This window comes from Brachyhypopomus gauderio, chromosome 2 (genome assembly GCF_052324685.1).
Source record: "Brachyhypopomus gauderio isolate BG-103 chromosome 2, BGAUD_0.2, whole genome shotgun sequence".
NCBI lineage: Eukaryota > Metazoa > Chordata > Actinopteri > Gymnotiformes > Hypopomidae > Brachyhypopomus > Brachyhypopomus gauderio.
The window spans coordinates 4,081,781-4,107,204 of record NC_135212.1 but is presented as its reverse complement, the minus strand read 5'-3'; the positions used below and the strand labels follow the sequence as shown (position 1 = coordinate 4,107,204).

The window sequence follows — 25,424 nt, the reverse complement described above, 5'->3', positions numbered from 1 at the left end:
TAAAAGTGTATATTGTGTTGCCAATGTTTCCATAGTCCACAAAAAGTGACATTAAATATTCCCAAGTCCCACAAAATATAAGTCCAAACATTTACAAAATTCATACACGGTCCGCAGAGCCACGCTAAAAGTTTATTGAAAAGCTTTCAGTTAATAACCTCTTTGCATTAAATCATAAATGCAGTCTAACCCCAGCGCAGTGCCATGTCTGGGCCAGACTGCCCTCTCGTAACGTTAAGTTTTACAGTGTTCCTGCAGTAAATGTGTGGCCTCTTGCCACTGGAAGACACTCTCACTTCTACATCCAGACCAGAGGGAGAGCTGCCTTCCCATCACAGATGCGTGGATACTTACCTCCTTCCTTAAACTGACAGATAGCTTCCCTCACAATGCAATATAATAGCACACACACACACACAGGCACGTTTCTTTTCCTCCCCACCATATCCCCGTCTTCCTCTGCAGCTCATGGCTCTTCCTGTACCCTGTTACATTCCACTTCATCCACACACACAGTTCCCCACGTATATTCTGCAACAATACACAGATGCACAGAGACATGGAGCGACGACGCTGTCTGTCTGTCTGTCTGTCTGTCTGTCTGTCTGGCCCCTGTCTGAGCCCCAGGTGAGAGAGCCGTGGAGACAGTACACCAGGTGCTCCTCTGCCTCTGTCTCCGGAGGAGCCAGTAACAGCGGGAGCGTGGAGATCTGCCCCACACCCCCCTGCACCTCGCACCCCCCGCACCCCCCCTTCACCTCGCACCCCCCCACACCCCCCCCCACGCAGGTTACTGTAAAGCACCTGCACCACACGTAGCGCCCTGGCAGCCACCCAGAGGAGACGGGAGACATACAGTCAGGCTGTGGAGGAGGGAGGGGTTCACATGAGCTGAGGAGGTCATTAGGAGTAGTGGATAGCTGATGGAGCCGGAGAGCACAGGTAACTGAGGTCAGAGGTCAGAGGGCAGGGACTTGTGGAAGAGGTGGCTTGCTCACAGCAGTGTGGCCCACCATCCATCTCCCCATCCCCAACACTCCACCATCCATCACCCCATCCCCAACACTCCACCATCCATCACCCCATCCCCAACACTCCACCATCCATCACCCCATCCCCAACACTCCACCATCCATCACCATCCCCAACACTCCACCATCCATCACCATCCCCAACACTCCACCATCCATCACCTCATCCCCAACACTCCACCATCCATCACCATCCCCAACACTCCACCATCCATCACCCCATCCCCAACACTCCACCATCCATCACCATCCCCAACACTCCACCATCCATCACCATCCCCAACACTCCACCATCCATCACCATCCCCAACACTCCACCATCCATCACCTCATCCCCAACACTCCACCATCTATCACCCCATCCCCAACACTCCACCATCCATCACCCCATCCCCAACACTTCACCATCCATCTCTCCATCCCCAACACTCCACCATCCATCTCCCCAACCCCAACACTCCACCATCCATCACCCCATCCCCAACACTCCACCATCCATCACCTCATCCCCAACACTCCACCATCCATCACCTCATCCCCAACACTCCACCATCCATCACCCCATCCCCAACACTCCACCATCCATCACCCCATCCCCAACACTCCACCATCCATCTCCCCAACCCCAACACCACCATCCATCACCATCCCCAACACTCCACCATCCATCACCCCATCCCCAACACTCCACCATCCATCACCTCATCCCCAACACTCCACCATCCATCTCCCCATCCCCAACACTCCACCACCCATCACCTCATCCCCAACACTCCACCATCCATCTCCCCACCCCCAACACTCCACCATCCATCACCATCCCCAACACTCCACCATCCATCTCCCCATCCCCAACACTCCACCATCCATCACCTCATCCCCAACACTCCACCATCCATCACCCCATCCCCAACACTCCACCATCCATCACCCCATCCCCAACACTCCACCATCCATCACCATCCCCAACACTCCACCATCCATCACCTCATCCCCAACACTCCACCATCCATCTCCCCATCCCCAACACTCCACCATCCATCACCTCATCCCCAACACTCCACCATCCATCACCATCCCCAACACTCCACCATCCATCACCCCATCCCCAACACTCCACCATCCATCACCCCATCCCCAACACTCCACCATCCATCACCTCATCCCCAACACTCCACCATCTATCTCCCCACCCCCAACACTCCACCATCCATCACCATCCCCAACACTCCACCATCCATCACCTCATCCCCAACACTCCACCATCCATCACCATCCCCAACACTCCACCATCCATCACCCCATCCCCAACACTCCACCATCCATCACCATCCCCAACACTCCACCATCCATCACCATCCCCAACACTCCACCATCCATCACCATCCCCAACACTCCACCATCCATCACCTCATCCCCAACACTCCACCATCTATCACCCCATCCCCAACACTCCACCATCCATCACCCCATCCCCAACACTTCACCATCCATCTCTCCATCCCCAACACTCCACCATCCATCTCCCCAACCCCAACACTCCACCATCCATCACCCCATCCCCAACACTCCACCATCCATCACCATCCCCAACACTCCACCATCCATCTCCCCATCCCCAACACTCCACCATCCATCACCATCCCCAACACTCCACCATCCATCACCTCATCCCCAATACTCCACCATCCATCACCCCATCTCCAACACTCCACCATCTATCACCCCATCCCCAACACTCCACCATCCATCACCCCATCCCCAACACTCCACCATCCATCACCATCCCCAACACTCCACCATCCATCACCATCCCCAACACTCCACCATCCATCACCATCTCCAACACTCCACCATCCATCACCTCATCCCCAATACTCCACCATCCATCACCCCATCTCCAACACTCCACCATCTATCACCCCATCCCCAACACTCCACCATCCATCACCCCATCCCCAACACTCCACCATCCATCACCCCATCCCCAACACTCCACCATCCATCACCCCATCCCCAACACTCCACCATCCATCACCATCCCCAACACTCCACCATCCATCTCCCCATCCCCAACACTCCACCATCCATCACCTCATCCCCAACACTCCACCATCCATCACCCCATCTCCAACACTCCACCATCCATCACCATCCCCAACACTCCACCATCCATCTCCCCAACCCCAACACCACCATCCATCACCATCCCCAACACTCCACCATCCATCACCTCATCCCCAACACTCCACCATCCATCACCCCATCCCCAACACTCCACCATCCATCTCCCCAACCCCAACACCACCATCCATCACCATCCCCAACACTCCACCATCCATCACCTCATCCCCAACACTCCACCATCCATCTCCCCATCCCCAACACTCCACCATCCATCACCTCATCCCCAACACTCCACCATCCATCACCTCATCCCCAACACTTCACCATCCATCACCCCATCCCCAACACTCCACCATCCATCTCCCCATCCCCAACACTCCACCATCCATCACCTCATCCCCAACACTCCACCATCCATCACCCCATCCCCAACACTCCACCATCCATCACCCCATCTCCAACACTCCACCATCCATCACCCCATCCCCAACACTCCACCATCCATCTCCCCATCCCCAACACTCCACCATCCATCACCATCCCCAACACTCCACCATCCATCACCCCATCCCCAACACTCCACCATCCATCACCTCATCCCCAACACTCCACCATCCATCACCTCATCCCCAACACTCCACCATCCATCACCCCATCCCCAACACTCCACCATCCATCACCCCATCCCCAACACTCCACCATCCATCACCCCATCTCCAACACTCCACCATCCATCACCCCATCCCCAACACTCCACCATCCATCACCATCCCCAACACTCCACCATCCATCACCATCCCCAACACTCCACCATCCACCACACACACACATCCACCACACACACACACACATCTACCATACACACACACACATCCACCACACACACACATCCACCACACAGACATCCACCACACACACACACACACACATCTACTATACACACACACATCCACCACACACAAATCCACCACACAGACATCCACCACACATACACACACACATCCACCACACACACACATCCACCACACACACACACACACGCACACACACACATCCACGCACACACACGTGCGCAGGTCATGATTCAGGATGCTCTATAGTCGACCCCTCCATCTCCCCTCCACAACTTCCTCTCACCTCACTCCCCCAGTTTCTCTCAATATCCTCCTGAAGTGCCACGTCAGTGTGGTAGCTCCACTAGGCTACTCTGTGTCAGCTTCTGGAATAATCATCTCCATCATTCTCCTCTCACCCATCCCTTCTTTGTCCATTTGTTTCAGTTTGTGCTGGAATAAGAGAAGGCAGCTGCGTATTAGCATCCCCGCTCTTCTTTTCTCTGTGCCCAGCTGCTTGGCTCTCTCTCTCTCTCTCTCTCTCTCTCTCTCTGTGTGTGTGTGTGTGTGTGTGTGTGTGTGTGTGTGTGTGTGTGTGTGTGGATGGATGGCTTGTTTGCAACATTACATCAGCTGTGAAGCTTTGTTACTGCATTCGTCCTGGCTGTAGTGGGAGTGTGTCTGATCTCTGCTTGCAGTCTGACCTCGCACCACCAGTACACGCCGACATACGCTGCCGACGGCCAACCCCGGCCAACCCCGGCCGTGTGCACACGCACCCCGTGTGCCACTCTGAGCCGGCGTGGGCAGCTCGGACCGCAGTCTAGTGGAAAGACCTGACACTGCGCACAACTTCTGGCTAATGATAGGTGTCTGCGCTTTTGTGACTGCGTCTTCTGTCAAAGCGCTCGGGTGTCGTGTGCGGTGCACACGGTAACTGGCCCCAGTGAACGACAGGCTTAAGAGTTTTTCGATCGCAGCCGAGCTGGCTGTGACTGTCGCAGGCTGCCGTGGACCCAATCCGGCCACCTCCTCCGTCTGTCCACGGCTGACCGCCTCCTGGGCAGGCGTGAGGGTCCGAGAGGTGCGGCGTGTAATACGTCCGTCTCGTGACACAGAGCTGGGCCGGCCCGCGTCCTTCTCCTGCCACAGCAGACGTCACGTGTGCTGATCCACGTGTTCATCTTTAAGTGTGTGGACACGGTGTGTGTGTGTGTGTGTGTGTGTGGGGCTTCTGCTCTTGTGGTCCGTACCTGCTGCACTGTGTATTACGGGCTGGCATCTTAGACCACGGCACGCAAACACAGCCGAGCACACTTTACTCTGGGGGTCTTATTAGAGCACAGCGTGGACCGGAGTGACACGGAGCAGAGTCACGGCGCCGAGTGAGCGGGTTCACAGAGGGACCGTGCTAAACACTGTACAAAAACACACACACAACAGCTCTGGTTTAGTCATTATACACTACACGCCGCACCAAACCTGATTGGCCTGTGGCTGCAGGTGATTTCTCTTGATTCCACAGAATACAGAGACTCACACCTCTCCTGGTCACATGCTTGCATCCCAGACCGTGCAGGAGCGCTGTGACTCCTGTGTGAACCCGCTCCTGCTGTCCTTCCTCGTGGGTCGCATCAGTGCACAGTGCCTGTTACAGGAATGGAGGCATTTGCATTAATGTAACGACTGTTACTGTTATATACCACAATCTATATGGTAGAGAAACAGACAAGATTAATCGCTCATCATGACTCGGGTGATCGCGCTTCCTGGTGTCAGAGGGACAGTTCAGTGGTTCCACTCAGCACTGGGTCCAATGTGACAATGTGTGACTTTTCAGATGAGATCTTCCTGTTTGAGCTGTTTTATTTCTAGCAGTGCATATTATGGGGAAGATTATGGGAGGTCAGTTTTGAGGCGTTGCCATAGAGACAGGGCTGCCCTTGCAGGCATAGTGAGTGGCTCTGCAGGTCCACCAGTTCCCCCAGTGCAACCAGAATCTCCGAGCTGAGGAACACGAGCCATGACCCCACCGAGCCTAATGTCACAGCTATGTTGCTCTCTTTGACCCATGAACCCTCCAAACACGGTATATTTACACACACACACACACACACACACAGACCCTAAGGATGTAAATTCAGGGATGCATCCAGAATCGTCTGGAATCGTCATGCAGAGAAACAAACAATTACAACCACAGAAATGCCAACACACACGTACAGAGGAAGAAAGCACAGACACAAATACCAGTGTCTTTGAGACTGTGCTGGGTCTCAGATCCGCTGACCCGCTGATCTGGGTTACAGCCCTGGTCAACAAGAAAGAGAGAGTGAAGAGTAGAGGAAGAGGAGGAGAGAGAGAAAAAGACAGAGAGGGAGAGAGAGATCTGCTGTGGTCTGCAGAGTCAGAGATACTGGACACAAGAGGAGGAGTGCTCAGGGCCCAGTGATGGTATGGAAGCCAAACCCAACTGAGGAGCCATCTGTTCAGAGAGAGAGAGAGGGAGCAAGGAGAGAGAGAGAAATGGAGAGAAAAAAAGAGAGAGAGATTGATTTCTGCTATACCAGGTAAGATCTGGCTGTTGGAGATGAGAAGCTGTGACTGAGAGAATAAAATCTAGAGAATACAGGTTGAGTGTGGATAAATTAGCGTGTGCTAGCATTACCATGCTCCCTGTCCTGGCCCCTGTCCACCCTGTTCTGGTCTGGCCTCTATCATTATGTGGCCATTCTGTATGAAGAATTTTCAGGTGTAAAAGTGTAAAAGAAATTTATGAAATATCAGTTTCTGTTCTCTCTGCTCCATCTCCTACAGTCTCACACATGCACACACAGAGTTTTCTGTCCACATTTTAGTTTAAGGTGTCTTGGCTCATGGTTAAACTCCAGAATGCACTGAAGCTACATACTGCCCCCTGTTGTTGACTAAAGATAAATCAGTCTGCTGCAATAGGAGTTCTCCTATGCAGCCAAAACCCAGGTCTGGCCCTCAAAGAACAAAATGTTCCTTTAAATAAAAATTACATTATGAATTTTGATTTATCTGGATTTTTTTATCAACATTAAACGTTAAAAAAATTTCTAAAAGATATAGTTGAAAAATAAAAGAAGACCAAAAGCTAATTCTATATTAAAGCCATAAAAAATTATGAAAGTCCCTCTCAAATTGCATTTAATAAACCAGTAAGCCCATCTATTACACCTTGAACTGGAATGTGTTTGTTGAGTGCCATTAGTGCCTGGAGTGGCTTACAATTGGTTCCTGTCAGGTTCAACTCAGCGTGGTTCTCCTGATCAATGCTCTGAGAATGAGACACCTCTATTCCTCTCCATGGAAACAGGTCATGGTGCCAGAGGACTGAGAGCAGAGAGGTGGTCTATTGGGAAGGGAGGGGAGGGGCCTCATTTGAATCACATGAATATTCACTGCTGTATCTGCCAGTCCAGAGAGGAAGTGTGGAAGATTATGGAAAACAAGTTAATCCTCTCTCTTTCATACAAATGTTCAGTTGCTTTTGTCCCAGAGCTCCCAAATTTGTCAAATGTCCTCAGACCTCTAGAGTTAAACAATGCGGCCTAATTTCAGTGAAACCTGCCATGTGTGAAATATAAACTGAATCTAATTTTTCTTTAGTCTGTGCCTGAGCTTGTGTGGTCCATGTTTGTGTGTTTTTTATTCTACTGTATTGCAATTTGTAGTACAGTTTAGTATAACATTCGCATTTTCCCTGCTCGAATGTTCATGACTCTACACTTAGGCTAAACCTCAAGGCCTTTGTGCACTGAATGAGGTATGTCAAAGCAGCTAAGATAGACTGTTCAGTGCCTCTATTCAGACTGGCCATCAGATCTTTCTGTGTATGCAAAGCAAAGGAGTAAAGTATGGTAGTGTTGGCGGGGTGTAAAGGAGTAAAGTATGATAGTGGTGGTGGGGTGTAAAGGAGTAAAGTATGGTAGTGATGGCGGGGTGTAAAGGAGTAAATAATGGTAGTGGTGGTGGGATGTAAAGGAGTAAAGTATGGTAGTGGTGGCGGGTGTAAAGGAGTAAAGTATGGTAGTGGTGGCAGGGTGTAAAGGAGTAAAGTATGGTAGTGGTGGCGGGTGTAAAGGTGTAAAGTATGGTAGTGGTGGCCAGGTGTAATGGAGTAAAGTATGGTAGTGGTGGTGGGGTGTAAAGGAGTAAAGTATGCTAGTGATGGCAGGGTGTAAATGAGTAAAGTATGCTAGTGGTGGCAGGGTGTAAAGGAGTAAAGTATGCTAGTGGTGGCAGCATGTAAAGGAGTAAAATATGCTAGTGGTGGCGGGATGTAAAGAAGTAAAGTATGGTAGTGATGGCGGGGTGTAAATGAGTAAAGTATGCTAGTGGTGGGTGTAAAGGAATAAAGTATGATACAGGTGGCGTGGTATAAAGGAGTAAAGTATGGTAGTGGTGGCTGGGTGTAAAGGAGTAAAGGATGGTAGTGGTGGTGGGTGTAAAGGAGTAAAGTATGGTAGTGGTGGTGGGTGTAAGGGAGTAAAGTATGCTAGTGGTGGCGGGTGTAATGGAGTAAAGTATGGTAGTGATGGCGTGGTGTAAAGGAGTAAAGTATACTAGTGGTGGCGGGGTGTAAAGGAGTAAAGTATGCTAGTGGTGGTGGGTGTAAAGGAGTAAAATATGCTAGTGGTGGCAAGGTGTAATGGAGTAAAGTATTCTAGTGGTGGCAAGGTGTAATGGAGTAAAGTATGGTAGTGGTAGCGGGGTGTAAAGGAGTAAAGTATGCTAGTGGTGGTGGGTGTAAAGGAGTAAAATATGCTAGTGGTGGCAAGGTGTAATGGAGTAAAGTATGCTAGTGATGGCAAGGTGTAATGGAGTAAAGTATGGTAGTGGTGGCGGGGTGTAAAGGAGTAAAGTATGCTAGTGGTGGCGGGGTGTAAAGGAGTAAAGTATGGTAGTGGTGGCAAGGTGTAATGGAGTAAAGTATGGTAGTGGTGGCTGGTGTAAAGGTGTAAAGTATGGTAGTGGTGGCCAGGTGTAATGGAGTAAAGTATGGTAGTGGTGGCAGGGTGTAAAGGAGTAAAGTATGCTAGTGATGGCGGGGTGTAAATGAGTAAAGTATGCTAGTGGTGGCAGCATGTAAAGGAGTAAAATATGCTAGTGGTGGCGGGATGTAAAGAAGTAAAGTATGGTAGTGATGGCGGGGTGTAAAGGAGCAAAGTATGGTAGTGGTGGCGGGGTGTAAAGGAGTAAAGTATGCTAGTGGAGGTGGGTATAAAGGAGTAAAGTATGGTAGTGGTGGCTGGGTGTAAAGGAGTAAAGGATGGTAGTGGTGGTGGGTGTAAAGGAGTAAAGTATGCTAGTGGTGGTGGGTGTAAAGGAGTAAAGCATACTAGTGGTGGCGGGGTGTAAAGGAGTAAAGTATGCTAGTGATGGTGGGTGTAAAGGAGTAAAATATGCTAGTGATGGCAAGGTGTAATGGAGTAAAGTATGGTAGTGGTGGCGGGGTGTAAAGGAGTAAAGTATGCTAGTGGTGGCAAGGTGTAATGGAGTAAAGTATGGTAGTGGTGGCGGGTGTAAAGGTGTAAAGTATGGTAGTGGTGGCCAGGTGTAGTGGAGTAAAGTATGGTAGTGGTGGTGGGGTGTGAAGGAGTAAAGTATGCTAGTGATGGCGGGGTGTAAATGAGTAAAGTATGCTAGTGGTGGCAGGGTGTAAAGGAGTAAAATATGCTAGTGGTGGCGGGGTGTAAAGAAGTAAAGTATGGTAGTGATGGCGGGGTGTAAAGGAGTAAAGTATGGTAGTGGTGGTGGGTGTAAAGGAGTAAAGTATGATACAGGTGGCGTGGTATAAAGGAGTAAAGTATGGTAGTGGTGGCTGGGTGTAAAAGGAGTGGGGTGTAAAAATCACAATTGACAAAATATGGCACATTTCATAAAAGAGTAAAGGATGGTAGTGGTGGTGGGTGTAAAGGAGTAAAGTATGGTAGTGGTGGTGGGTGTAAAGGAGTAAAGTATGCTAGTGGTGGCGGGTGTAATGGAGTAAAGTATGGTAGTGATGGCGTGGTGTAAAGGAGTAAAGTATACTAGTGATGGTGGGGTGTAAAGGAGTAAAGTATGCTAGTGGTGGTGGGTGTAAAGGAGTAAAATATGCTAGTGGTGGCAAGGTGTAATGGAGTAAAGTATGCTAGTGGTGGCAAGGTGTAATGGAGTAAAGTATGGTAGTGGTGGCGGGGTGTAAAGGAGTAAAGTATGCTAGTGGTGGTGGGGTGTAAATGAGTAAAGTATACTAGTGGTGGCGGGGTGTAAAAGAGTAAAGTATGCTAGTGGTGGTGGGTGTAAAGGAGTAAATATGCTAGTGGTGGCAAGGTGTAATGGAGTAAAGTATGCTAGTGGTGGCAAGGTGTAATGGAGTAAAGTATGGTAGTGGTGGCGGGGTGTAAAGGAGTAAAGTATGCTAGTTGTGGCAGGGTGTTCACAGCTCCCCCTGCTGGCCAGCTCCACCTGGAGTCAAGCCTGTAGTGCTGTTTGAGAACAGCCTCAGTGAGGCGCTCTATGCAGTCTGTACGTTGAGCTACTGGCTAACAGCAATTAATTACAGCTGGGCTGACATGCGTCCTCCAATATGGCCCCCACATGTGTGGCTGGGCTTGAGCGGTCACCACAGACAGCCCTGTGGCAAGCTGATAGCCTGAGAGGGAGACAGACAGCATTAACACACTGAGAGAGGCAGACAGCATTAACACAGTGAGAGAGGCAGACAGCATTAACACACTGAGAGGGAGACAGACAGCATTAACACACTGAGAGAAGCAGACAGCATTAACACACTGGGAGAGGCAGACAGCATTAACACAGTGAGAGAGGCAGACAGCATTAACACACTGAGAGAGGCAGACACATTAACACACTGAGGGAGACAGACCATTAACAGACTAACACCTTCCTCTTGCTCTGTGTGTTTCTTGCTCCCTTTCTTACCTTCCTTCTTTCCTTCCTTCCTTCATTTTCTCTCTCTCCCTCCTCTCTCACTCACTCTCTCTCTCTCTCCTCCCCTCTCTCTCTCTCTCTCTCTCTCTCACTCTACCCCCCCACTCTCTCTCTCATTCTCTCTCACTCACTCACTCTTGTGTCTTACTCAGTGAAGATGGTGACAATAACGTGATGCCATGGCAACTGACCCAGTGTGTAGCTGCAGTTAATGCCTACCTGGGAGTTCTGGGATGGCACAAACAGAAGCAGTGAGCTCTAATCTCTAATGCCTCTGCAGCCGAGCGCTTCAGCCCACTGTGAGCCGTGTGCTTCACTGTGTTATGTGTGCCCCCCATTTCTACTGCAAGCAGCCCATCATCTGGAGGGTATCTGTACATATTAACCCCCTCTCCCCCACCCTCTCTTGGTTCTGTTCAGTGAGCTTTACTGGTGCAAACATTATTAATTTACCGTATTATGCTTTCTTTTCTCCATCTATCCTTTCTCTTTCCCCATTTCTCTCTCTGTCTGTCTGTCTCTCTCTCGGCCCCCTTCCCCGTCAGCCTGGGCTGTGCACTCTGCTCTGTTGCGGTTTCCTCTTCCTGGACATCTGCCGTGTTCAGGACATTCACCTCCTTCTCTTCACAGACACAAACGGCAGGAGTCGAGCCACGGGAAGCGAAACGCGGCAGCGTTTGCACAAACGCCGACGCGTGGATAGAAACCCCGGTGCAAATCGAGAAGGTGTGAAAGGGGGAGGCCGTTGAAAGGAACAATTCAACAATAAAATTTTGGCAGAGTTAAAAATGTTCGGGTTTGGGTTTCTTCTAGATCTTGTTGCCCTAGCAGTCTGACAGCGTGGACAAGCATGCTGAACGTAGCTGAGACCTTTACTTCATTCCTTCATTGATCGGAGGGTGATGCGATTACCTGACGGAGAAGATATCATCGCTGCACCGTCCGCGCTCTCTCTTGCGGTGCCGTTCACCTCCCCGCTATGCCTGTGCACAGTGAGGAGTGGTATCGGATGTGGGCTCAGGAAGTGAGCTCATAGGTTTGTGACTCTGAAGGAGGGCTGGTGGGGGGTTGGGGGAATAAGGTAGATCAGTGCACAGCAGCAGGAAAGCACAGTTTTGCTGAATAACGGCACTGCTTGCTTCTATCCTCAAACACCTACACATCTTTCAGACGGCGCAAAGAACAGTGTTCATCGATTTCTGACAGCCTGCTGCGTACATAGAGATAAATGTTTGGTTTTTGGTGGATTTCATGAAACGTGTATGTTTATGTTCCAAACATGTGTATGTTTAGAAGGAGTGACTCTAAAGGCTTGGCTTTCCGCTGTGGGCGCTTTAATCTGTCCACTTTGTGGATTTGACACACTGAGTCTAGTGACCACAGTAAACCATTGCTTCTCTCAGCTTTGGTGGAGAGTGCCTTCAGTGTGGAGTCCCTATGATGCAGAGATGAATAACATGGGAATACACAGCTTATGCAACTGAGATGTAAAAAACTCTGATCAATCTGCTAAGATTAGAAAAAAACGTATCTTTCTTATGATAAAGCAATCATTAAATCTCTATTTCAGTGATAACCCTAACCCTAGCTCTCCTTTTTTAAGGTGGTATGATATTTTTGGTTGGAGAGGAAACGAGTACATAGAAGATATGAACGTGGATTAAAAAAAGTTTTCATTTGTATTCTAAATTAAACGTAACTACTTACTGTGTAAGAATATTTCAGAAGTGTGTGTGTGTGTGTGTGTGTTGGCGCATTAGCAGTGCAGGAAGCAGGTTTTAGGTGCCTGAAAGTGCTTTTGGCACAAGATATGAAGCAAAATGCTTTCCTTTTAACAAGTATACTTACATAGTAGTTCTGTATCAATTTCTCTCCAATCAGATATTTAATTTGTCCATGTTCTGTAATATTTGCTACTTTTCCTTATTGCAAATATTTATTTTTAATACTGTTGTAATACAGTATTAAGACTTCAAGACTATTAAAGTCTTATTTTTAATCGAGCACTGTGCCACACACACATACACACACTAACACACAGAAGCAATTCATTCAAATTTTCTCTAATATGACCTGAAACTGAACACTTTTTTTGTATGGTCACAGATTTTTTTACTATATTATTGATTCCTGACAGCTGGCACATCATGCCTTAATCCTCCCTATAAAAACAAATCCAATTTAGTGATCTTCCTAAACATACAATAACAAAAGGCATAGGAATATACTTTGCTTATCTTCCAGGATTGTAAATTACTACTGATGTATTTCAAGAATATGAAACGCTGAATGAAATTTGACTTTATTGATGGTGCATTCATTAACACAAACCAAAGTTCCTCCTCTTATCCAGCCATCATTTGTTCCAGCATCGTAATCTTAAATGTTTATCTTAATCTTAGACTCTAATTCATCCTAATCCTAATCTTAATCTTAAAACCCTAGTTACCTTCATGATGCTTTCCTTGCTGAAATTGCGAGGCTGATTGTTACAGAAACAAGAGGGTAGCAAAGTTTTGAGAAGTCGACTCTGTACAGCGAGAGGCCAAATGAAAACTTCTCACCCGACTCTTCAGTTCTGAATAGTATTATCAGTTCTGAATAGTGTTATCAGTTCTGAATTAGGATTAAAGATGTCAGATTTCTGTTTAATTGAAATTCTTGGATTAGTCAAGGCCCATTTAAAATAGAAGAAAACTGTTTCAGAAAGAAAAAAACGGGATTGTATGTGGCATATAATTATATTGTTTGTTAGATGATAGTTTAGATGTTCAGACGGTATTTAAAATAAGTAATTAGACTCTTATTATGTTGTGTGGTTGTTTAACCTCTTTTTAACCTACATTAGCATTTAACCTTTTTACTGTAACATCACAATGTAAAAAATATCACTCAGCACTGTCAAGATCAATCACGAGATCCACGTCTAATAAATGTCTAATAAATGTCTCTTAAATATAATTGTCTGTTAATCTTATATGTGATGCTTTTATTTTGCTGTCCCGTTTTTGGTTTTTGCCTTCATTGCACATTTTGAATTAGAGCACAAATTAATAATTAAAATTAAATAAAGCTTGAAGCACATACACTAGGCACTTATGCACCTGAATTGAGAAAACTTATTGATGCATGCAATAAGTCAGTTATGACAACAATAATAACACCATCTCACTTGATAACACGAGTGGTGAGTACCGCTATTTGCCAGTGTGTTAAGTTAACTGGACTATTCTCTCTCACTTCTGCATTTCACCTTTGAGGTCGCATTTTGTTCCATGATGGGAAACTAAGCCCTCCGGGTACTGGCGTGTATGGGCTGGCAGACATGGTCATCTGTATCTTGGACTAGTCACTCGTCTATCATGTCGCGTGTTGACCTCTGCATCTGACCAAAGCTGCTCGACCTGCTTTAATTGGATGAGTGTAAATGTGAGTGTGAGAGAGTGAGAAACCACACATTTGTAGTGAGACAACTCCGCTTTTTGCGATTTCCTGTCGTGCAATATGCAGATACTGAATGTTATAGCTAAGTGTGAACGCGCGCGCACACGCACACACACACACACACACACACACACACACACACACACACACACACATACACACGTGTATACTTGCCTCCCTCTGCTTTATTAAATCTACAAGGTAATAGTGTACATATATAAATAACTACATTTATAACTACAATTCCCAAGTAGGGACTTCAAAGAGGATAACCGAGCTCTGTCCTGCCTGTACCCAACGGATCGGAACCTCTTCTAAACTCATTTACAATCGATTGTAAACCTACTAAAATTACTAATTTTACCGGTCGTCAATCAAGAAATCTCGAAGCCTCCAACCTCCATTCTGAGAAGTGTGTGTGTTTGGGGAGGAGTTTGTTCCGGTTGTGTAAGCGTTTGACTCTCGGCTTGTCATTTGGAATGAAGACCTGCGCCCTGCGCGGTGGCTGCGTGCGCGCGTCACTTACTGTTACTGTTAGTTACTGTTACTGTTACTGTCAGTTACTGTTACTCCGTCCGTAGGCAAATTCAGGTCGCGCTAACAGCATCGGTGATGAACGGGGGTAATTATTCTTCCTTTTCATTTCAATAACTTCAGATCCTGAGTTTAATGTTAGTTTAGAACAGAGTGACTCTGTAACATCTAATCTGTTCTAGCTGTGACGATACAAGCAAATACATTAGTTTGCAATATTAACATAATCTCAAAGCATTCAAATATTTGAGTTATCGTGAAAAACTAAGTGATTCCGCAATGGGCGATTTCAGTGGATAAAACGAAAGTGAACGGATTCGACATATTCTTTCTTATGCATGTTTTACTACATTAGCGCAATTGTTCATGTGTTGCCACATCTTTCTTACACTTTAAAGTCCTAGCAGTAATTGCATTTCGTTTCTGATATCGGAGGCATGACTTAAGGTCTCCAAACACAGACCGACTGCCTCGGTTGGCACTCGCGCATTATTCTGCGAGGCAGACCGTTTGTCCATATTAACTACTTCAATCTTACAGTGAGAAGGTATAGGCCTACTGAGAAAGTATTGTTTTACCATGTTTTGCTGATAATCTTTCTCAAGAAATAGTAAGTATAGTAAGTTTTCGAATCAGTGGTCATCTATTCACAGAGAATGCAAACCCCAGTTAACGCATGGGGTACTTCTGCGTCCATCCAGTAACCCATATACCCATTTTAGAGGTTCCTTAATATGTGATCTGTTTCATTAAACGTCAAGAACTGACACTAGCATTTAGATTTTTCATTTTACATGCATTCGGCATGAATGGCCGTAAACCATACGGTAATATACACAGTGAAGCTGTAAAGTGATCTGCACCTGTTGTGCTACATCTGTGTGAATGCTGCAGAAAGTGACTTCCTTTCTGCAGTGGTAGGGTTGAACACGCAGGCCTCTTCCTATGTTGATGCCTTAACAAGACGTGACTCTCTGTCAGCCAGTGGGAAGCATCCCTTAGTAGCACATTCATTACTGTAAATCTTTTTTTTATGTTCACTTTTTATTCCCAAATACAGATAAAATTGCATAATTAACAGGGATTCACTACTTATAGAAACGATAACAGAGTTTCGGTATAAGCCTGTGGAACGAGACTGCTATTGTCCAGAAAAAGGTTTGGACCTGCTGCACTATACAATGGCATTGTCCCTGACACGTCCAAGTAACATAAATGTTATGAGTCCAGTGTTCTGGGATTTTCTTTGTGTATTTGTTTAGTTATACTTGTGGTCTCACGTTCTGGCTGTTGTGGATTCTATGGCTAGATATATATCAGTGCTTGTGTCAGTTCTTGGACCTCCCGTGCAATTAAAAAAGTTTTTGTTTAGTTTCAGGAACACTTCCTCATAGATTATATATAGCTGATTATCTGATGTGGTTTGCATACCACTCCTGTAAATGTGAAAAGTGGTTCGTTGAAGTTTAATTTAGGGTAAGTTGGGCATAGTGTAGTATTTGCATGTTTGTGTAGAATTTTCCAGCTCAGTCATTTGTTTGGCTTATATACTGCGCTGGGGAATATGAGGTATTAAAGATAACATGGGAGGGCCATGGATGTTAAATGTAATACTTCATGTTAAATTTGGTTGCTGAAGTAGCTCTCCATTGTGCTTGGACTGTTTGCAGTTGCTTAATGAACATCACCTAAAAGCACTCTTTTGCAGACTGATTTTCATAAGAAATGGCATTTGTGAGTCTGTTTGTCCTAGTGAAAGGATCTTGAGTGAGCCTGAACTAGCATCTGAAGATATTACATCCATGACCAACTCTCTCTCTCTTTCTATCTCTCTCTCTCTCTCTCTCTCTCTCTCTATCTCTCTCTCTCTCCATCTCTCTCCTACTCTCTCTTCACAGTTCTTTCTTTTTCTGTCTATTTCTGTTTGTAAGCCGACAGAGAACTCTTTATTACTCTTAACCTATGTGGTGTACATGTTTCACTTTCTTCAATCACAACTGAAACACTTTTCTTAGCCTTCTCCACATTTCCACAGGGAACTCTCAATGCAGAGATGAGGTGTGAATACTAATTGTAACATGACATTTCAATTTGGATAGCAAGATTTCAAACAATTAAATCTGATTTAGGTAGTTACTGCTGTTCTAGTGCTGCACTGTAAAAAATGTAAAAAAGGCTTGCATTCACAAACCAGTTTCAAAGTTATGGGCCTTTTTGTGCTGGACCCTTTTTACCTTCCAGTGCCACCTGCGCTTTCAGGATCTGCGTGCTGGTATGTTGAAGATACTGAGCGCAAACCTCAGATGAAATTCTGCAGTATATGAAGTAATGCTGAAAAAGTTGGAGAGCTTGACACGTTTGCCGGCTTTTGCCATTCTTACATTTACAAATAAATGTCAAACAATAAATGCTTTCAGCCGTATTTTCATGTCCATCAAGTTCAGTGAGATTATTTATAGTTTAAATGTGGTAAACTGGTTAATTCAGTTATTGCTGAATTCATACATTATATATTACATTATTCGTACAGTTTTTACTGTAGAATTCATACATTTTGTTTGCAGAGTGGCAATCAGGATTAAAAATCTATGAATTATCTATAAACATGAAGACAACAAATATACTTGCAGTGCAACTGTGATGAATTCCATCAAAAGAGCTAAAAATGTTTTTGCGAGAGGTTGCAAAATAGAGATAACAAAATAGAAAGCCTAAGTGTTGTAACTGGAAATTGTGCTGACAGTCATTCCCTGCTTTGATGCTCTCACAGATGGAATTTATTCTGCAAATCCACTGACGTTTGCCCAGGGGCGAACCATATTCATGAGCAATGGACTCTGCTGGAACCTTTTCACTGTAGCAGACTTTCCTGGCCTGGTGAGCTCCAGGACCGATGTTTGTGATGGTGAATCTATCAGCCAAGTTCTCATCTAACATGAGTGTTGTGCCCCTGTGTTCAATGAGCGCCTTCGTGGTTTAAAGTGACAAATGCATGTCATTTGTTCCCATTTCAACAGTGTCCGTGCTCTTAATGAAAGCTCACTGCAAACCATAAGGTTTGACCACATGATCGTAAAACAAGAAAAAGGATAATGTTTGACATTTGCCACCACTTTACCGAGTCACACCAATAAAGCTTTCATCCAGTTCCTCAAAGTGGAGTGAATGTGTTTCAGGTTTGCAAATGCTTTGTGTGCACAGGCGAACTGAGAACTCCAGTCAGACATTTGCATAAACACTTGTATGTCTAGTTTGCAAAACAAACAGCTGCAAATCTCACACATATATGCCTGCTAACACTGCTGCTGCATGCAGCTACAATCTCCAAATAAATAGCAAGGTTTCCCTGATCCCTGTTAAAATAAATTTTTTTATTCTTGGGAATTTATGGTCGCAGTTTTCTGTTGTTTGTGAAGGTGGACCTGGTTTGCAGCCATCTTCACTGGTAGATATGGAATGATGGAAAGTGCTTTAATTGGTGGTCATTTTTGGATGCTCTTTCTCGCTGTCTCGTTCCCCATGAAGAATCCTGTTGTTTCTTTCGTGTGCTTTCAGAAGCACAAAAACTTGTGATGCTTTTAAACGTTGATCATTATGACTGCGTTGTGTGGAGAGACAGATAAGTGCACTTTGCAAGGGTTGTATGAAGTGTGAAGTTAAAAATACGTCCTCAAGCTGTTGCATATGAAACATTCAAAAGATGTCTATAGAAAGTTTACAAGTTCGAGAAGTGAAAATCTACTTTTATAATTGACTTTGCATTTTCAGTGTACAGAAGTCATATGTACAGAAAAACTGTGTTCCCATGAGTTCCTATGCCTGGCCCCCCAAACAAACCACCTGCCCCTAACAGCACAACAAGGAAAGTCATCCTTTGTACTTTAGTAATTGAACATAATCAAATCCGCTGTCCTTCCTGTGTTGTTTGCATGGGGCTTCCTGCTTCCTGTTGAGGAGGGTGTGTGTGTGTGTGTGTGTGTGTGTGTTTGGGCGCTCCTCATTAGACATGCCCCCCTCTGAAAAGCCGCGATGGAGAGAGATCACGGAGGGCTGCCGCTCATACCTGCGTGACGGGCTTCCTGTATGAGGGGCTCGTCGTCCTCAGCAGCTGTTGTGATGACAGGATGCACAAGGCAGGGGAAGACTGGGGTGCCAGTTCCAGTTGGTGATAAACGTTTAATATTGTAGAGGTAGGGTTTTAGGCAATATACCGAGCTAATCTCTTCGGATATCTGGCCATGTAGTTTACAGTGCTGAAGCCACAGAATTCTTTGCCTTAGGTACCAGCTATGGTTTGTTGTCGGTTGTGACCTCCAAGAGACACTTGATGAGAAAGTGGTGAAAAGTTGTGGAAGCAAAGGTTCTGCATATTGCTCACAACTTGGACAACCACCTTACTACATTTTTAAGAATGAAAAGGTCCACCATTTGTTACATTTAAAACAGTGAAAGCTCATTTAGAAGTACTGTGATTGTCTTGGCTGAGATGACTGAAGTTTTTAAATATGAGAAACGGGAATATTTTGGAGTTGATGCAGCTTTTCTTTGCTCGATAGCGATTTCAGTTTTAGATGTCACCCATCTTAGAGTTCAGGTAGCCTTTGAGGAGAATGCAAGGTGATATAATGTCTGTCATAAGAACTCAGTCACTTCTTAAGGGAGTTAATGACGAAAGTGGAGATGAACCATCTATCTCTGTATTCTCTGTTTCCTCTTCTGCACTCTGTCTTTCTTTATTGTATTTTACCGACTCTCTATAGGTCTCAGTTGTGTTATTGTGTTTGTTCTCTGTGTGTGTGTGTGTGTGTGTGTATGTGGTGTTGCTGTAACTTGATCTTTTTCTCCTTTGTGGCAGGTAAAGTTATGATGCCCTCTAGGAACTTCTAGCAGTGTGCACCATCTCCCTGTCCCTGAGTCAGTGAGCACCAACATAGGTGTGAGGCACGTTTATCTATTCACTTTCATCCATAGATTGTTTATTGTTGGAACTGCAACATGTTATGATGCATTTATGAACTGCTAACATATGGAGAATACATGTGTAGCACTTTCCAACAAAAATACAATACAAACAATACAAATTGCTTACTGCTAGTGCAATATTGCTACACAATGATAGCAAATTATTTAAAGCCTCTCCAAATACCAAATGTGTCTATCAGTATGAACATTTCTTCAAACCACAGATTCAACGTATTCTGAGCTATTTTATCAGAATAAACAGACATCATTAAATCGAAGCTTTAAATGCTCTCGTTGGAGGAATAATTAGCTATGAATTATAGTCTTTTTGTTATTTCATTAAAGATTTGCAAACCATTATAGTCTTTTGTGTAGATATGTGCAGGCAAATGTGTGTGTCTGTGTGTGTGAGTGTTTGTGTGAATAGAGGTCTAACGGTTTGTAGGATTAATAAGCATTATGATGATTTGTATTTACGAAATGTTAGAAATTGCAGTAATTGTTTTAAACAAATGAGAAGAAACTAGTCTGAAACAATACAGATGTTAAAACTCATCATTATTGTCTTTTTGTTCAGACGTCTGTCTTTTTTTGCACTACATTTCGTTAGTATTTACGGATGAATGGCTGACTAACCACAGCTGCGCGTTTGCTCTGAGGCTGTTTGCCAGAGTGCTTGAGCTGAAGCATGAGCAGGTGTTTGACCCGCTTCAGCCCGAGATCTGAGGTTAACGTGCGGTACCTGCGGGTCTTTTTGTACCGAATCCTCTCGTTCTTACTGTCCTTTTTCTCTCGGGGTCAAGAGTGTACAGACCTTTATTACTGCCCTTGTTGCAACGCTCCATCACCATGGAAGCCCGAGGAAAGTACGACTTCAACGGCACGGCGGAGGACGAACTCAGCTTTCGGAAAGGTGACATTTTGAAGGTATGAACTGAAGACTCGTCTCAGACATGGATGTTTACAGATGCATGCTGTGGCTGTTGTGCTTATGACAAACTTAAAGAACAGCTCTCCATCGCCTCCAATATCACAGCTAATGTTTATTTATTATTTATTTTTTGCTGAGCTTTTGTTAAAACCAAAAAAACCTCTCTGTTTCTAGATCCTGGGTTCGCAGGATGAATGGTACAAAGCAGAAATGCACGGACACGAGGGCTATGTCCCTAAAAACTACGTTGACAGGCAGATCCCGAGGTTAGCGTGAGAGCCCGAGCTCTGACTTCTGTCTGTATGTTTTGGGTTGGTGCAAATCTGTGCGCCCGTGCGTGTCTGCTCAAAGATGCGAGTGCGTGGTGTGCTGAACTTGCTGTAGAGCGCTGGTGAGCTGACTGTTCGTGCGCGTCCCTTTCAGCTGGTTGCAGGAGAGTGCTAGCCGTAGCTCGGCTGAGGAGCTGCTCATGTCTCGAGAGGTCGGAGCCTTCCTGATCCGAGGGAGTCAGAACTCACCTGGAGATTTCTCCATCTCCGTCAGGTCAGTACAGGGTGCACAAGCACAGAGGGAAGTACACTCAACAAGTGTCAACCATACAGAGTCTAACAGTTGTTCAAATCTGAAGGGGCATCATTTCATTGACTGTTTCAGACATTTAAGGCACCATACAATGAATGCGTGATTGGCTGAGCTGGACTGTTTTAGTTACATGTTAGATAGAGGTTTACTCTGTCTAATCTCTTTTCTGTCTCTTGCTGAGTAATTTTTGGCATATATATGCTACAGAATTCCCCTGATGTCTGTGTGCTGGTTATTGCCCACACAGAAACGCCCCATTAATATTGCTTTAGGAACAGCTGCCCCCTAGTGGGGATGAGTGATTTTAGGCATCATTTTTAAATGATTCATCCACGTGCTTATGTCCAGAATTCAGTCATGCTGGTCAGAAGGAATGAAGGAAGCTCTTTTCACAAACACTGCCTCTAGTGGTGATAAGGGTTCATATTCTGTTTGTGTTCAATTTTTTACTAACATTCTTTGGTTTTGGAATTCAAGTTCCTATCTTGTTTTTGGCAATTAGTGGTAGTTAACTGAACAGATAAGGTAAGTTGGCTATTTTTTTTTCCATGTTACTGGACTCCCAAGTAAAGGAATGGTGAAAAGTCTGTGGTTCTGTACATTGAAGTCTAAACAGAGATTTAAAATATTCTCTGGAATGAAAACCTTTTTTAAGCCCCCACTGACACCTCAGTTCCCCAGTGAAAGGTTCTTCACATATGACATTTGCACAGTCCGTGTTTCCAGTCTTCATCTTCACTCTTTTGTCCCACATGCATTATTTCCTTAAAATATTCAATTAATTTTTTTACCCTAAGATCACTTACTATGCAAAACATAACAATACAAAATCTCAATAAGCTCCTCCTTACTTTGTGATAATCTTCTGCTTTGTGGTTAACTGCAGGAAGCAACAAGCAGTATAGATTTCTTCCAATTACCTCACTGTGTAATCACCTGTAATGTCAGTAGGTACCAGAAGAGGGCACTGGTGCAGCAAATTGAATTAGGTCAAATGTATTAGCCTATTGTCTCCTCTGACTTTACACAGACACGAGTTTGATGTGCAGCATTTTAAAGTCATGAAGGACAATAAAGGCAATTACTACCTGTGGACAGAGAAGTTCACCTCTTTGAACAAACTGGTAGACTTCTACAGAACCACCTCCATCTCTAAGCAACGGGAGATCTACCTGAAGGATGGCAGTAGAGATGAACCCAGATCCTCGGCTCCACAACCGGTAGGAAAAGCCCACGTTTAAGCCCCACCAAACTATGCCTCCATTTCTTTCTTTCTTTCTTTCTTTTTTTCTTTCTTTCACCAATCCTTTCATTTCTCTTTTATTCCCTTTCTCTGCATCACCACTCTCTCTATTCGACCTCAAAATCTCATTAATAAAAATATTTATGTCACTACATGACCCCGCTCCTCCTAAATCATGTCATTAGGAAGCTGATGCAGGTTTTCACCCTCAACCAGGTTGGAGAGGTGGAGAGGTGTGTGAAAAGCATCCATCTCTCCGCCAGTGTTAGGGCTCATAAGGTGTTAAGCAGCTTTTCAATGTGGGTCATTACAGGTGGGTGTCTGATGCACTTCTCCTGTCTTGTTTAGGTAAAGAGGGGCAGCTTTCCTGAGGACAGGCCACAAGGGGGCGGCTATGGAGGCCCACCCAGCTCTGCAGGACACCGGCGATTGGCTGAGGAAACTCACACCCAGAAGGTAGATTTCACTCCTTTACAGACCTATGTTAATAACTAGTAATTAATTACTTAGTTAATAATTAGTAACTATTAGTAAATGTAAGTCATTTGTAATATAAAATGATTGTAACCTATTTTATTTCCCTTACTTCTGGTTTATTTTTAACCTATTAACTTCCAAAGAGTTCTGGAAAACTAGTCCCCTACCGTAACAACCATGAACCTGTAGGTGCCCTGGCTGTGTAATTTCTCAGTAAAGAAACGTCTCTCTTCCCCAGAGGTCCAGCTCTGCTATGAAGGCCCTGTGTTGTAGCATGCTCAATCCCTCCTGCTAAACACGCTCCACCCACCAGTGTAAATATCCCAGATAACCATAGAGTGGTTTGGAATAGAGGAAGGCAAAGTTCATATCTAACCTGTGGCCTTTTGATCGAAAATAATAAGATTTTTTTCCACTGAAATTCCAAGATGTGAGTCAAATCTTGTGAAGCAAAGCATCATTCTAGATCTTTACACTGATTTCATTGTAACTAAAGTGGATAAAAGAGTTTAGCTGATAACTAGTGCAAGACATAACGGCATCTATGACTGGCTGTTAGCTCACCACAAAAGAAATAAATTTAATTCATATAATGTTTACTTACTATACATTAAGTAATATGTATGTCGATGAAAAACAGTCTTTTGTTAACACTGAAAAGTCTCATGTTGATGAACAAATGTCATGTCATGTCCACTGGAAACATATCCTGCGTTCATGGGCAACAAAGCTGTTAACATCAAATTGCTTCAAACGTTAATGAAATGAATGACATAGGTCACACCAGAATTACCTGTTTCCAGTCTCAAATTTCTAGTAACAAATTGCACAATGGAATATAGTGAAAGACCCAAAATCACACATATGGAAGGAACATAAGGCATTATGCAAATTTTAAGTGTTTCTTTACTACAGTCTGCAGGCTACAGTCAGTTCTTTAAGCTGTTGCTGTGCAGTCATGGAAACCGTTCACTTACATAACAAGACAAAGAAAAGAGTGCCAAGCAGTTCTCGTTATGTTGAAATATGATTCTTTTAGTAAAGGAAACAAAGCTAACTTTTAAAATCCTGTTTACTCGGTTACCTTTATACCTTTATTTCCCAGCCCGAGTCATGAATGTTATCGCAATACGCATGTAACATCATTTTATGTGCTACCACCTGCTATGTGTGCATTTTCAGAATAAGAGAGGCAGTTTGGAGGAAAGATCTCCCAACATGGGCATGGCAGGCAGGAACAGTCCAGTCAGCAATGTTCCTGCCCCCCGACGAACGTCTGACACCTTACCTGCACCGGTACGTCAAGATTACACACACACACACACACACACACACATGCACACACACATTCATGTACACACACAAAAGGGACATATGGACACATATAGGCTCTTGGACTACAGACTTACACAACAGCAGGCCTTTTGCAGTAAATCTCTACCTGTGATGTTAATGTACTTTTTGTTGCTACCATTTAAACCATAAAGTGTGCATGATAAACTCTCATTTTCCTGTGTGTGCATGTATGTGTATGTTTATGTGTGTGTGTGTGTGTGTGTGTGTGTGTGTGTGTGTGTGTGTGTGTGTGTGTGTGTGTACATGTGCATAAACGTCTGAATGTTTGTGTATATGTGCTGTCTCAGAGGTCAGCTATACAGGTGAGGGCTTTGTATGACTTCATAGCAGAAGAAAGTGACGAGCTGGGGTTTAACGCTGGTGACATCATCGAGGTTCTGGACCGGTCAGACTCGTCGTGGTGGCAGGGACGTCTCCATGGCCATACGGGCCTCTTCCCAGCCAACTACACTGCTCAGATCTGACACGGGCTGCAGACGTCACTGCACCATCCGACCAATCAGAGCCTTGAGAAAGCATCCTTCACTGCACCATCTGACCAATCAGAGCCTTGAGAAAGCATCCTTCGGCACAATGAAGACTAAATCACTTTTACAAAGTTGGAAACTTTATTGTCGTTAGTGCTTACCAGGATGTCGGAGAAGTAGAAACTGCAGGTTAAGTGCATTACTGTAATGAGCTGGGTAATGAAATATGTATCTATGACATACACATTTGTACTTTGAACAAGTGAGGTACTATGATAATTGACTTTCGTATTTCAAACCAATGTATAGTGCAAGGTTACGTTTTTTTCTTCTTAACCACCACTTAATTTTTGTCATCACAACTCAATTATAATACAGCCCTAATATACCAAGTTTTTGATGCATTTCTTTTTTCATTTTTCCATTAAAACTGATGAGAAAACTATAATTTGAACTGTGATTCTTCATTTAAAA

General features: G+C 44.9%; 1 protein-coding gene and 1 long non-coding RNA gene across 5 annotated transcripts; one reads left to right on the top strand and one right to left on the bottom strand.

The window, feature by feature from the left end:
• Nucleotides 1–4,024: 4,024 nt before the first annotated feature.
• Nucleotides 4,025–11,954, bottom strand: LOC143508732 (uncharacterized). Its single transcript, XR_013129439.1, has 3 exons — nucleotides 11,867–11,954; nucleotides 5,534–5,639; nucleotides 4,025–5,409 (listed from the first exon to the last, which is right to left on the bottom strand). It is a non-coding gene; the product is annotated as an uncharacterized LOC143508732 (long non-coding RNA).
• A 2,923-nt stretch (nucleotides 11,955–14,877) lies between these two features.
• On the top strand, nucleotides 14,878–25,389 carry LOC143484331 (GRB2-related adaptor protein 2-like). Of its 4 annotated transcripts, none has more exons than XM_076983037.1 (10): nucleotides 14,878–15,020; nucleotides 18,937–19,122; nucleotides 19,788–19,866; nucleotides 20,698–20,821; nucleotides 21,000–21,091; nucleotides 21,249–21,368; nucleotides 22,438–22,627; nucleotides 22,999–23,106; nucleotides 24,310–24,423; nucleotides 24,771–25,389. In XM_076983037.1, the coding sequence occupies exons 4-10, from the start codon at nucleotides 20,744–20,746 to the stop codon at nucleotides 24,945–24,947; spliced, it is 879 nt and encodes a 292-aa protein (XP_076839152.1). In that variant the 5' UTR covers nucleotides 14,878–15,020; nucleotides 18,937–19,122; nucleotides 19,788–19,866; nucleotides 20,698–20,743; the 3' UTR covers nucleotides 24,948–25,389. The 4 variants fall into 4 exon arrangements, with proteins under 4 accessions (XP_076839152.1, XP_076839144.1, XP_076839130.1 ...); XM_076983029.1 differs by having other exon boundaries at nucleotides 19,788–19,873; XM_076983015.1 differs by lacking the exon at nucleotides 18,937–19,122.
• The last annotated feature ends 35 nt before the right edge of the window (nucleotides 25,390–25,424 follow it).